This window comes from Polypterus senegalus, chromosome 13 (genome assembly GCF_016835505.1).
Source record: "Polypterus senegalus isolate Bchr_013 chromosome 13, ASM1683550v1, whole genome shotgun sequence".
In the NCBI taxonomy this organism is placed as follows: Eukaryota; Metazoa; Chordata; class Cladistia; order Polypteriformes; family Polypteridae; genus Polypterus; species Polypterus senegalus.
The window spans coordinates 96,279,457-96,292,758 of NC_053166.1; the positions used below are offsets into that span (position 1 = coordinate 96,279,457).

The 13,302-nt window shown below is 42.0% G+C and overlaps 1 protein-coding gene across 2 annotated transcripts in view; it reads right to left on the minus strand.

Moving 5' to 3' along the window:
* aspdh (aspartate dehydrogenase domain containing) overlaps positions 1-13,302 on the minus strand; it is a 68,569-nt gene that overhangs the window by 11,442 nt on the left and 43,825 nt on the right. For both annotated transcript variants that reach the window (XR_005636302.1, XM_039776075.1), the window contains exon 7: positions 6,707-6,864. Coding sequence is in view for 1 of the 2 variants with exons in the window: in XM_039776075.1 (XP_039632009.1) it covers positions 6,707-6,864 (158 nt within the window). In the remaining variant the exon portion in view is untranslated. The remainder of the gene's footprint in view (positions 1-6,706; positions 6,865-13,302) is intronic.

The window sequence follows — 13,302 nt, forward strand, 5'->3', positions numbered from 1 at the left end:
TGCTTGTTGTCGCGCAATAATCAATTTTATCAGGATTAACGTGTCGAAGATGGCATTTTCATGTTCTTCCCGCCACCTCTGTCCTCCCTGTGGGGTTATGATTGACGTGGAGACGAAAGGGCAAAATGTACACAAAAAAATTTTTTAGACTTTCTCGCTAGCATCTGACGACAAAACATTTTTGACACGAAAAGGTACTTACCGTATGATTCACTGCAGGAGGGCGGTAGTCCAGGTGGTACGAAAAGAGGATTAGCGTACGAAAAAGGCGGTGGGTCATTGGAGATCGGCGTTTACTACAGACCGGCGCTTAAAGGAGACCGGCATCTATTTGTCGCGACATCTCTTCAGACCCGGCGTTTATTGGAAACGGGCTTCAATAAGAAGCCGGCCACTACTAGAAGATATACGGTATATATGCCAGCAACACTCATGACAATGACAAAACAATTACATTGTCAATCATGTTACGTTATTATTAAAATGTTTCCTTTTCTTTTTCATTACTTCTTTAACACACTACTTCTCCGCTGCAAAGCGCGGGTATTTTGCTATATATGTATATGTGTGTATGTATATATATAGGTATATGTATATATATATGCACATATATGTATATGTATATATATATATATGTGTGTGTGTGTGTATATGTATATATATATGTTTATATGCGTGTGTGTGTTTGTGTGTGTGTATATTGTGAAGGATGGCCGGCCATTTATCCCGGCCAATACCCCCAAGCCGCCAGGTGGAGCCCTCCTTGCAGCGTGGAGGTCCCCAGAAGACCAGCAGGGCATCATGGACATTGGAGTTTTTATGCAAAGCCCTGCTGGATGCCGTGGGGGCCACAGGAGGGAGCTGCAGGGAGGACCGAGGGCTTCTTCGTGCCCTGTGGTTCGTCACAGGAAGAGCGACAGACTTCCGGGTTGAAGAAAAGGACTATTTACCCTGACCCGGAAGGAATAAGGACTTGTGGACTGTTGGGCAGAAACACTTCCGGGTCAGGAGATATAAAAGGATTGTGGGAGCTCCCAGACAGCGAGCTGAGCTGTGTGGAAGGGTGGCAACGCGTCTGGGAGCTGGAGGATTGTTTATTATTGAGTATTTGTGAGTTTAATGAGAATTGTGGTGGAGAGTGTGCTTTGTGCACTGTGGGAGAAAAATAAAGTCAACATTTGGACTTTTACCTGGTGTCTGGAGTCGTGGACAGGGGTTCAAGGGAGCGAGAGCGCCCCCTATTGTTCACAGTGGCGTAGTCGGCAGGATACTCTAGCGTCATTTGCAGAGGACCTGAATAAAATATTTCTGTGGATAACGAACCCGAGAAGACTACGGAATCAGGAATCACCACAGCATCGCCAAAACCCGAAAAAAACGAGTCCAAAATGGGAAAGAAGAAGGGCAAGCAAAGAGACAACGCCAGCGGGAGTGCCGTAGCTGCAATGGCTGACGCTCGGGAGGAGTTAAGGAGAGGCCTTACAAGTCCAGAGAAACCTCCAGGAAGCAACGATCCCTCTAAGGTACGTGCCGGGAACGACATTAAAAATCCTTTTATTGTTTCTCACCTTGTCCGGTGCATGTACCTTGGAGATGACCACCTGGAGGCTCCGAGGGGAAAGGAGACTGTCCCGACGACGACGGCCTTCTCCTGTCGAAGCCAGAGCGCCTAGAAATCGACTTCCGCATGATGGCAGCCGATGAGGGACACGGTAGCAAACCCGGTGCATTCTGGGAAGAAGGAGCTCCGCGTCCTGCTGTTTGCACCTTCGAGCCCGAAGGAATGGACTTGGTCTTTCCGAAGGGGAAGGGGGAGGCGAGCGAGGCATCGCTCAACCCACAAGAAGGTAAGGAGGGTCGGGAAGTAGCTGATCGGGATGTCGCAAAAATATTAAAGACAGACCGCAGTTCGCCGAAGAAGGCAACTCGACCCTCTGAGAACTCCAAGTCCCAGAAGCCTCCGCGAGACCCGTCAGAGCACGTGCCTGAAGCAGGCGTGCTCATTGGCTCCCGGTCGGCAGGTAACGCGAACAAGGAAGTGAGTGTTCTGCCAGTCGAAATAAATAATTATATAAACTTGCGGGAGCTCGAAAAACTAATCGAGCCCGTAGCGAGTGTCTTACAGGTCCTGACGACCATTGAAAAGATCGTCGGGGATTTGGGAGCGGCAGCCAGAGAGCCATTGGAGAAGGTGAGGGCCTACATGCGGCGATTTGGTGGGGAGCCTCCCGTAATGAATGATGCGGTGATACAGGTAAGCGAGACCAGTATCGTACATAATAGAGGGACGCGGTGTGATCCGGGCCCGTGTTTAATAAGTAGCGGGTACCAATACACGGCGTACCCTACAAGAGAGGCCAGTACGTTAACCGAGTGGTCAGCGGAAGGGCTAATCGATCCGGGGCAGCTAGACAGTGCTGATTCCCAGAGCGAGACGGCCCTTAAGACGCCGCCACCAGTAATTTGTAAATCAAGAGGGGTGCAGACAGTAAAGGGGCTCTCTTCTTGTAATAGAGAGACCCAGACTGTATATAAACCCCAGATTAAACAGGAGGGCTCTAAGATTAAACTGAGGTCTCCTGACAAGAAAGGAAAAGAAGCAGAAAGAGAAAAAGCACCAGTAGAGGCGGCACGGGTTTCTCTCCCAGCAAAAGGGGCGGACCTAACATTTCCTTATTGTTTTCAGTCCCGTAGGGGAAGAATACCAGGAGGACAGAGGCAGTGTTACGGGTGCCGAAGGTTGGGCCATATTTGGCGGAACTGTCCTTGGAGAGAGGGGGACAAGATGTCAATTTGGAATAATATTCCCCCTAGGTTCTCCAGGGACCAAGATGTTCGTTTTAATCAAGGCTCAACCAGGACGTCCTCTTGGAGGAAGACTTCCCTCTCGGGGCAGGCCGCTCCGAATAATAATTCGTCGCTGGGGGAATACTGTGAAGGATGGCCGGCCATTTATCCCGGCCAATACCCCCAAGCCGCCAGGTGGAGCCCTCCTTGCAGCGTGGAGGTCCCCAAAAGACCAGCAGGGCATCATGGACATTGGAGTTTTTATGCAAAGCCCTGCTGGATGCCGTGGGGCCACAGGAGGGAGCTGCAGGGAGGACCGAGGGCTTCTTCAGTGCCCTGTGACCCGAGGTTCGTCACAGGAAGAGCGACGGACTTCCGGGTTGAAGAAAAGGACTATTTACCCTGACCCGGAAGGAAAAGGACTTGTGGACTGTTGGGCAGAAACACTTCCGGGTCAGGAGATATAAAAGGATTGTGGGAGCTCCCAGACGGCGAGGAGGCTGGAGGATTGTTTATTATTGAGTATTTGTGAGTTTAATGAGAATTGTGGTGGAGAGTGTGCTTTGTGCACTGTGGGAGAAAAATAAAGTCAACATTTGGACTTTTACCTGGTGTCTGGAGTCGTGGACAGGGGTTCAAGGGAGCGAGAGCGCCCCCTATTGTTCACTATATATATATATATATACAGTATATATATATATGCCAGCAACACTCATGACAATGACAAAACAATTACATTGTCAATCATGTTACGTTATTATTAAAATGTTTCCTTTTCTTTTTCATAACTTCTTTAACACACTACTTCTCTGCTGCGAAGCACACGTATTTTGCTAGTCTATCTATATACTGTATATTTAGAACAGATTCTGTTTTTTTTTGTCTGACTCCCTTTTGTGTAGATGATTCTGTACTTATGGGGTGTATTGTTAAAGGTGATGAGACAGAATATTGAAGTCAGGTGAAGAACTTTGTTTCTTGATGGAAATGAAAATTGCCTGCATTTTAACATCAACAAATTTAAGGAACTGGTTATTGACTTTCATTGCACCAAAGAGACTCTTTGTCCAATTACTAATCAATTAGTGGATGTAGAGGTGGTCCACTCCTAAAAGTACTTGGGATTTCACATTAATGACATGCTGGACAGGTCTCAAAACACAGAGAAACTATTTAAGAACAGGTTAAGTTTAGGGAAAACATGCAGATTCCAGGCAGGGAACATACAGGATGTGAACTCCTTTCTGCAAGGCTGCAGTGCTGTGCCACCATGCCCCCCATATGTTTAATTATTGATTATATATATAATTATTAACAGTATAAATTATTTAAATAAAGTTATTTATCTGTAAAACATAATATATATTATTTAATGCATTTCATCATGTTAATGGTATCAAGCATCAGCCTTAGGATTCTAAATGTTCAGAGAGCTGTAACATGAATTTAATGAATTCTGTGTGGTGATCGGTGCCTGCAGCTCCTCACAGCACAAGATGATGCCCACTTAGAAGCACAAAGCAATTAACAACTGGGTCAAAGAGCACCTAGAACATAAAGCATTTAACATGCTACTTTAGTTATAATGGGGTTTTGAAAAAAATAAACTACAAGATTAAAATGGAAATTTCACGATTAACCTCAAAATTTTGCCTTTATTCATGAAATAGACCCCTTTTCTTCACTGTGTCCCTATTTTTTTTTCAGTGGCCTTAATACGCTTCTGTAGTTTTCAGACCATAGTGTGCTTGCATATTAATTTATTTACCTACCTATTTACCGCTTATACTCAGGTATGAGCCGACCCGAATATAAGCCGAGGTACCTAATTTTACCTACAAAAACTGGAAAAACTTATTGACTCGAGTATAAGCCTAGGGTGGGAAATGCAGCAGCTACTGGTAAGTTTCAATAATCAAATAAATACCAATAAAATTACCATACATTAATTGAGGCATCAGCTCATTAATTGCGCACACAGCCCGGAATGAGTCTCACAGAGGCTGCACAGCACCACACAGAGCCCGCAGCAGTTCTTCCGCCCGCAGACAGAACAAGGTACAGTGGAACCACGGGTCACGACCGTAATTTGTTCCAAAAGTTTGGACGTAACCCGATTTGGTCATGACCCTAAGTAATTTCCCCCATAGGATTGTTTGTCAATACAATTAAGCCGTTCCAGACCGTATGAACTGTATGTAAATATTTTTTTTTTAAAGATTTTTAAGCACAAATATAGTTAATTATACTATAGAATGCACCGTGTAATAGTAAACTAAATGTAAAAACATTGAATAACACTGAGAAAACCTTGAATCACAGAGAAAACTGACACTGCAAGATTTCGCGCTATAGCTCGCTTTAAAAAATCCTTTTTTAATGAGTTTTAAGCACAGGAAAAAAGATGAACATTTGAAAAGTTCGTAATTTAATAAACCACCAAGAAAAGTAACATTGCAACAATGCACGCTACTGTACGTGTGTCTTTTGCGCTTGTGTGTGTGTGTGTGTGTGTGTCTCTCTCACGTGTGTCTGTATGTATCGCTCTCACTCTCTCTCTCGCTCTCTCACTCTCTCTCGCACTCTCGCTCTCTCTCGCTCGCTGCACAGGGAATACACAGGGAGAGACTGAACACGTGCGGAAATCATCGGCGCGTACAAACTGAAAGGGAAATTGGCTTGTTCGTATATCGAAGTGTGTGGTCGTGAACAGATGCAAAAGTTTGGCAAACTTTCTGGTCATAACCTGATTTGTACGTGTTCAGAGACGTTTGTGAACCGAGGTTCTACTGTACTGTACACTCCAGCTTTCTGTCGGGTTGGCGGGGGCAGGGGGCCTTGACTTGAATATATCTCATAGTAACTATTGAGTAAATCAGAAGATTTGATACTAAATGTATGATCAAGAAGATATAATGATAACATTTAAAAAAAAAAGTGTGGTTCAATGACACGGCACTATTCCAAAAAGCAGTCAATTAAACTTTTGGTAAACCCAATTTGGTGGTAAAATTATACTCTTGCTGTAGGGAGAATGTGAGGATGTGAACTGACAGACTGAAAGCTATAGAGGCTCAAAGCCCAAACTGCTGAAATGAGAGTTAGAATCATCTTTGCTGCCCATGATTATTCTGTGTAATTAAAATGTATCAATGACTACCTGAAATACCCAGCGTTGCCCGGAAGGAAAATAAAGTGTTTTTTTTAACACTTTAAAAATAAAAATAAATTAACAAACAATGAAGACTCACTAATGTGCTTGTTTTGTGGTCTTGTATTTATGTTATCATCCAGCTGATGCTCAGAACCGGCCAACTCTGTTTAATTTCAAAAGCAACAAGGGTGCAGTGGTGCTCAGACATAAAGAATGCTGGCAGTCACCTCCAGTTCATCCTCTGGTGGTCGTTGCAAGTGTCAACTGGATGATAACATGCATACATGATCACAAGATCACTCCCCACCCTACCCAGAAGGTAGTGGGTTAGGGATGATTTCACCCTACAGCATTTTTAGTTGACCAATGAGAAACGTGTACCAAGTTTCATGAAAATTGCTCCATCTGTGCAGAAGTGATGCTGAAACATACATGCATACACACATACACTGACTTTTATATATATAGATTTGAAAACTATAATGATGTAGTCTGCAATATCAGCATGTGCAGACCACAGCAAAGAGAGCATACTGGGATTTGAATTCATTTCAAATTATTTTTGCATAGCACACTTTACTCAGAGCACTCCAACAACCTTACAGGTAAAGTGCAAATGATAAAATTTGATTATTATGATGATTCACTGATTATATACTAAATATTTTATGCATATAATTAGATGTTGAGCAATTTCTTTGTTTTTATTTTATTTAACTCTCCAACCTTAGAATCACATATCATCACAACCTGGCTAATACTTACCAAGCAAACTGCTCCAAAAAGACTGATAAGTTGCATTCCCAGTCACTGCTCCCAGTTCAGCAGGGTTGGATCGCACTGTCTTAACAGAAAACAGTTTCCCAGAATTTTCAAATTCAGGACCTGTCACTTCAATTTCTACTAAATGCCAATCAACTAACCTGAGCAAGAGATAAAAAGGAAACAGAGACAGAGAATGTAATTAAGTTTACACTATCAAACAGTATTTAATATGAACCATTTTCTTTAAGCTTATTGGATTTCAAGTAATTGAAACTTAAATAACTTAATAGTATGAGGACTTAGGAAAAGTATTATTTAGTTTATTAATCATTTTTCTGTCATATTCCTATATCATCACATGGACTTGGAGCTAGGATGATAAGAAACTATGACAAAAACATGTTTGCTGAACTTCTTAGAAATGGAAGTGCCACTCTATTGTACATTCAAAAAAGGGAAACGACAAATAGAGCCCTGCGTCTGGTGTATAATTAGTGAAAAGCACTACACAAAAATAAATTGACTTGACTTAACATACAGACATTATTTCTAGAACTACTGCCACCACTGGCAAAGATGACCCAGAAAAAGACCTTTAAAAATGCATACATAATGAACTATATTTTATGCCCAAGGATTTGGAAAAAAGGTGACTTTATTCAAAAACAATTACTGCATTTCAAAACAATTTTAAATATGTAACAATATGTTTATTTCTTTGCTCAAAAAACATAAAGAACATATTGAGATAGATCATATATAGTTCTTAGATGCAGCATTTTTACAGTTCTTTGATGCCGTCATGTCTCATGCTCATGGCTTGTTCCCTTCTAATCAGATATAGGGTTTTTATTACAACAAAATTTATTTATATAGCACATTTTCATACAAATAATGTAGCTCAAAGTGCTTTAAAGTCCAGAGATAATTTAAATACTGCTAAACCTTCATTTTTTTCAGTCAGCCATTTCTTTGTTGCTGTTGAGTTGTCTTTAGGATTATCATGATGCCAGAAAGTCCTTTTGACCCAAACCATATCTTTTTGATAGATAGATAGATAGATAGATAGATAGATAGATAGATAGATAGATAGATAGATAGATAGATAGATAGATAGATAGATAGATAGATAGATAGATAGATAGATAGATACTTTATTAATCCCAAGGGGAAATTCACATAATCCAGCAGCAGCATACTGATACAAAAAACAATATTAAATTAAAGAGTAATAAAAATGCAGGTAAAAACAGACAATAACGTTGAATAATGTTAACGTTTACCCCATGGGTAAAATTGAAGAGTTAAATAGTATGGGTGAAGAACAATCTCCTGGGTGGAATTGAAGAGTCAAATAGTATGGGTGAGGAACAATCTCCTCAGTCTGTCAGTGGAGCAGGACAGTGAAAGCAGTCTGCCGCTGAAGCTGCTCCTTTGCCTGGAGATGACACTGTTCAGTGAGTGCAGTGGATTCTCCATGACTGACAGGAGCCTGCTCAGTGCCCGTCGCTCTGCCATGGATGTTAAACTGTCCAGCTTCATTCCTACAATAGAGCCTGCCTTCCTCACAAGTTTATCCAGGTGTGAGGCATCCTTTTTCTTTATGCTGCCTCCTCAGCACACCATCACGTAGAAGATGGCACTTGCCACAACTGTCTGGTAGAACATCTGCAGCATCTTATTGCAGATGTTGAAGGACGCCAGCCTTCTAAGGAAGTATAGTCGGCTCTGACCTTTCTTATACAGAGCATCAGTATTGGCAGTCCAGTCCAATTTATCATCCAGCTGCACTCCCAGGTATTTATAGGTCCGTACCATCTGCACACAGTCTCCTCTGACCATGGGGTCCATGAGGGGCCTGGGCTTTCTAAAATCCATCACCAGTTCCTTGGTCTTGCTGGTGTTCAGGTGTAAGTGGTTTGAGTCGCACCATTTAACAAAGCCCTTGATTAGCTTCCTATACTCCTCCTCCTGCCCACTCCTGATGCAGCCACCAGAGCAGTGTCGTCAGCGAGCTTTTGCACGTGGCAGGACTCTGAGTTGTATTGGAAGTCTGATGTATATATGCTGAACAGGACTGGAGAAAGTATAGTCCCTTGCGGTGCTCCTGTGTTGCTGACCACATTGTCAGACCTGCAGTTCCCGAGACGCACATACTGAGGTCTGTCAGTAAGATAGTCCACGATCCATGCCACCAGGTGTGAATCTACTCCCATCTCTGTCAGCTTGTCCCTAAAGAGCAGAGGTTGGATGGTGTTGAAGGCGCTACAGAAGTCCAAAATCATAATTCTTACAGCACCACTGCCTCTGTCCAAGTGGGAGAGGGATCAGTGTAGCTTATAGATGATGGCATCCTCCGCTCCCACCTTCCCCAGGTATGCGAACTGCAGAGGGTCAAGGGCGCTGTGGACCTGTGGCCTCAGGTGGTCAAGCAGCAGCTGCTCCATGGTCTTCATCACATGTGACGTCAGAGCAACAGGCCGGAAGTCATTCAGCTCACTAGGACGTGATACCTTTGGGACTGGGGTGATACAAGATGTTTTCCAAAGCCTCGGGACTCTCCCCTGTTCCAGGCTCAGGTTAAAGATGCGCTGTAGAGGACTCCCCAGCTCCAGTGCATAGGCCTTCAGCAGTCGTGGCGATACTCCATCTGGACCCGCTGCTTTGTTGGGACGAAGTCTCCTCAGCTCTCTGCTCACCTGCGCTGCTGTAATTGTGGGTGGGGATGTTTCTCCTATGCTGGTATCAGCAGAAGGATGGTTGGAGGATGCAGTACTCCGAGGTGAGAGTGGGTTAGGGTGGTCAAACCTGTTAAAGAAGTTGTTCATTTGGTTTGCTCTCTCCACGTCTCTTTCGATGGTGGCACCCCGCTTCGAGCTGCAGCCAGTGATGATCTTCATCCCATCCCACACTTCCTTCATGCTGTTATTCTGCAGCTTCTGCTCCAGCTTTCTCCTCTACTGCTCCTTCGCCGCCCTGAGCTGGACTCAGAGTTCCTTCTGCACGTGCTTGAGCTCATGCTGATCACCGCCTTTAAAAGCCCTTTTCTTTTGGTTCAAAAGGCCCTTGATGTCACTTGTAATCAATGGCTTGTTGTTAACATAGCAGCATACTGTTCTTACTGGAACTACAATGTCCATACAGAGGTTGATGTAATCAGTAGTGCAGTCAACAACCTCCTCGATGTTTTCACTATGTGATCCCTGCAGGATATCCCAGTCCGTAGTTCCAAAGCAGTTTCTCAGAGCCTACTCTGCCTCAGGGGTCCACTTCCTCAATGAGTGTGTGGTTGTAGGTAGCTCCCTCACTTTTTTTGTAGTGAGGCTGAAGCAGAACCAGGTTAGGATCTACTTTCCGAAGCGCAGGCAGCGGGGTGGCGCTGCATCTTTAACGCTTGCATACAGTAGGTCAATAGTCCTATTTCCCAGGGTGTTACAATCCACATACTGGGAGAAGGCAGGTAATGTTTTGTCCAGCGTTACATGTTTAAAGTCTCCAGCAATTTTTTACAAGCGCCTCAGGATGCTGTATTTGTAAATTAGCAACTGCGGAATGGATGACATCATTTGCTATCTCCACGTTCGCTCGTGTTTGGTCGAGTAAACAAGGATTTTGGCTAATATATCATGTTTTTTGGAGTCAGGCAATTTGTTGATGAACTCTTTTAGGGAAAGTACCATAGATCTCGGAATACAGGCCGACCCGGTATATTAGCCGAACCCCTTCTCTACCTACTAAATTACATGTATTTGCCGTTGATATTTCCACACAATGTCCATCTTTGTTTCGATTGTGATCGCTTTCTTTTACCTTCTCTTCCTTCCTTAGCAAATATGTGTCTTGCTTGCATGGTCTTAATGAATTATATATATAGGTAAATCACTGCAATGACATCCACAAACACATGTATCTGGGGTCCGACTAACGCTACTAACACTCTCGGTTGTTTGTTTACAATCGCACAAGCGGATACACGTGACCGCATCCGTTTCCTAACGCAAGATGTTGGTCGTAAATCAAAACAAAAAATTTCATTTTAAACTTCCCGATAATTTATTATAAATTTTATTAATAAAATCAACAACTAAAACACTTTTTTGAATAAATTCTTTATTTAATTTAAAGTACCGGCATGCAAAGTTACTTCTTCATCTGAAAGATGGCTCTGTGGTTTCGTCATTATTTACTTCCGTATTCATTGGCAAAACCGATATTGCACTGGAAATTTTGAATCTGAAACGATTCTCGTTGTATAAACCGACCCCCAAACTCCAAGCCAAAAATCTAGGACGAAATTCTTGGCTTATATAACGGGATCTATGGTAATACAGTAGATTGATTGCTGTAAATAAATCTGTAACAATAAATACCCTTATATTCAATAAGGTCCCAAATATATGAAGAATTAAAATTAACAAATTAACATTGTCTGCCGTGGACTGGTGCCCTGCCCGGGGTTTGTTTCCTGCTTTGCACCCTGTGTTGGCTGGGATTGGGTCCAGCAGACCCCCGTGACCCTGTAGTTAGGATATAGAGGGTTGGATAATGTATGGATGGATGGAAATCAACATTGTAAAATACACTTTGCTGTGGTGCTGACCAAGGCTCAATTCCACACTCTTAAGTTTTTATTTAAAAACTCAGACATTTGTCTCCATTTTTGTCTTTCATCTATACTACCCCCAGGTTTCAACTGATGAAAACTAATACTTTTGAAAATGCTTTCCAGAACTGGAGGTATTTGAAATTGCTGGCGCAACAGGTTGACAGGTGAAAACAAAGGTTTCTGAAAATATGCAGACTACATCTCATTATGGTTGCTTTGTGCTTATTCCATGGCTCTTTACTGATTGGATCTTGCTCATTACAATGTCTTATTCCCTGATTGGTCACCCTCCATGGTAGAAAACCATATTCCAAAATAGTAGGTATGGAAGAGTTGCTTTCCATTAGATTTGTTGTGATGGTTACGTGTGAGTTTTAGAAGCTGTAGTCAAGTGACTAGTCACATTGCATGACAGAGTCACCAGTCGTATTTGTTCTCAAACTGCATGAGCACACTTGCTCCGATTGACATGCCACAATGTGAGTGTGCAGACTATGGTAAAGCACAGTACATAGTACAATGCACACTCACTGTGGTTGCTGCACAATGAATTTGAAAAAAAGTTGATGCAACATCAGAAAATCAGCTTGTTAAACCGCTCATGGTAAAGACAGCCAACAAATATTTCTGACATGATTGTGCGATAGCAAATTGGGCATCAAAAACCCTCTAATACTGCACATAAAATGACAACTGATAAAGGTAAACCACGGGACTATTCAGAAAATCAGTCAGTGACAGCAAATTGGGCTTAGAAATGGTGACAAAATCACACAATGTATGCCCCTTTTTAAATGTCTATGCTGCATGCATACCCAGTTCAGGTGGACAATTACATCATATGTGTTTTCAGTCATTTTAGCATTATTTTGTAAATGATGTGAAAATAGCTGTGCAGATGGTAACATGAGAACCTAGTAGTGGGAATGTTGCCTAAATTATGGTGGTTATTGCATATTTTTTTACAACATGGGCAATTTTTATGGAAAACACTAAAAGTTTACTGTGACTCTAAATGGATTACAGAAATCAGAAGCCATTATAGATGACATTTAAGATACCAATAAGCAACAACACATTCCACAAGGTTGTTTTAGGAGGCAAGCAAGTGGCCCTGCTAGCATAAATAAAGAAATGCTTTTCTAAAAAAGCATTCGCAAAATGATACATGGAAAATATCACAGTGGGTTTGATGAATATCCCGAAACTAAACGATTTTAAAAAAAAATCTGAATGGTAAGCATTATTTGAACTTTAAATAAAATATTCCAAACCATGAGATGAATCAAGAATAATAATTTTACAATTCTGTATAAAATGGGTAAAGAACTGTGCTTTTCTGTGAGAAATAATAATAACTACAGGCACTGAGAATAACTCAACATGTTCTTTTTACTTTTACTTGAGAGACAAACACCTCCTTTTTCCCAAAAGACGATGCACGAAACCCCCATTCTTGGAGTTGTAGAAGTCTAGATAGTTAGAAGTCATCTGTGTTGAACAGGATAACAATGTTCAGTGTAAGCATCTGTTTAAAGTGAAATAGTTGAAGGAAATGTCAAAGATTGGGGCTCATGGAGTTTCTGACACCTCCATAGGTGGTACTTTTTTCTTAATAGCAGGACATATTTTTAATAAATTTGCAAAAACCTCAAGTAAACTTTTTTCACGTTGTCATTATGGGGGGGTTGTGTGTAGAATTCTGACGAAAAAAATTACTTTAATCCATTTTGGAATAAGGCTGTAACATAACAAAATGTGGAAAAAGTGATGCGCTGTGAATACTTTCTGGATGCACTGTAATTTTCTAGATTTTGGCTGAACATGCATTTGGAGATATGCCTGAGACAGGTCTATTTTGCAGAATTTATGTCACCCACCAAGGTCTGCAAATGGATCATCTATATGGGGTACTGTTCTACAGACAACACAGGATTGATGGCCACATTAAAGTCCCAACATATTTGAACTGATCTATTTCTTTATCATC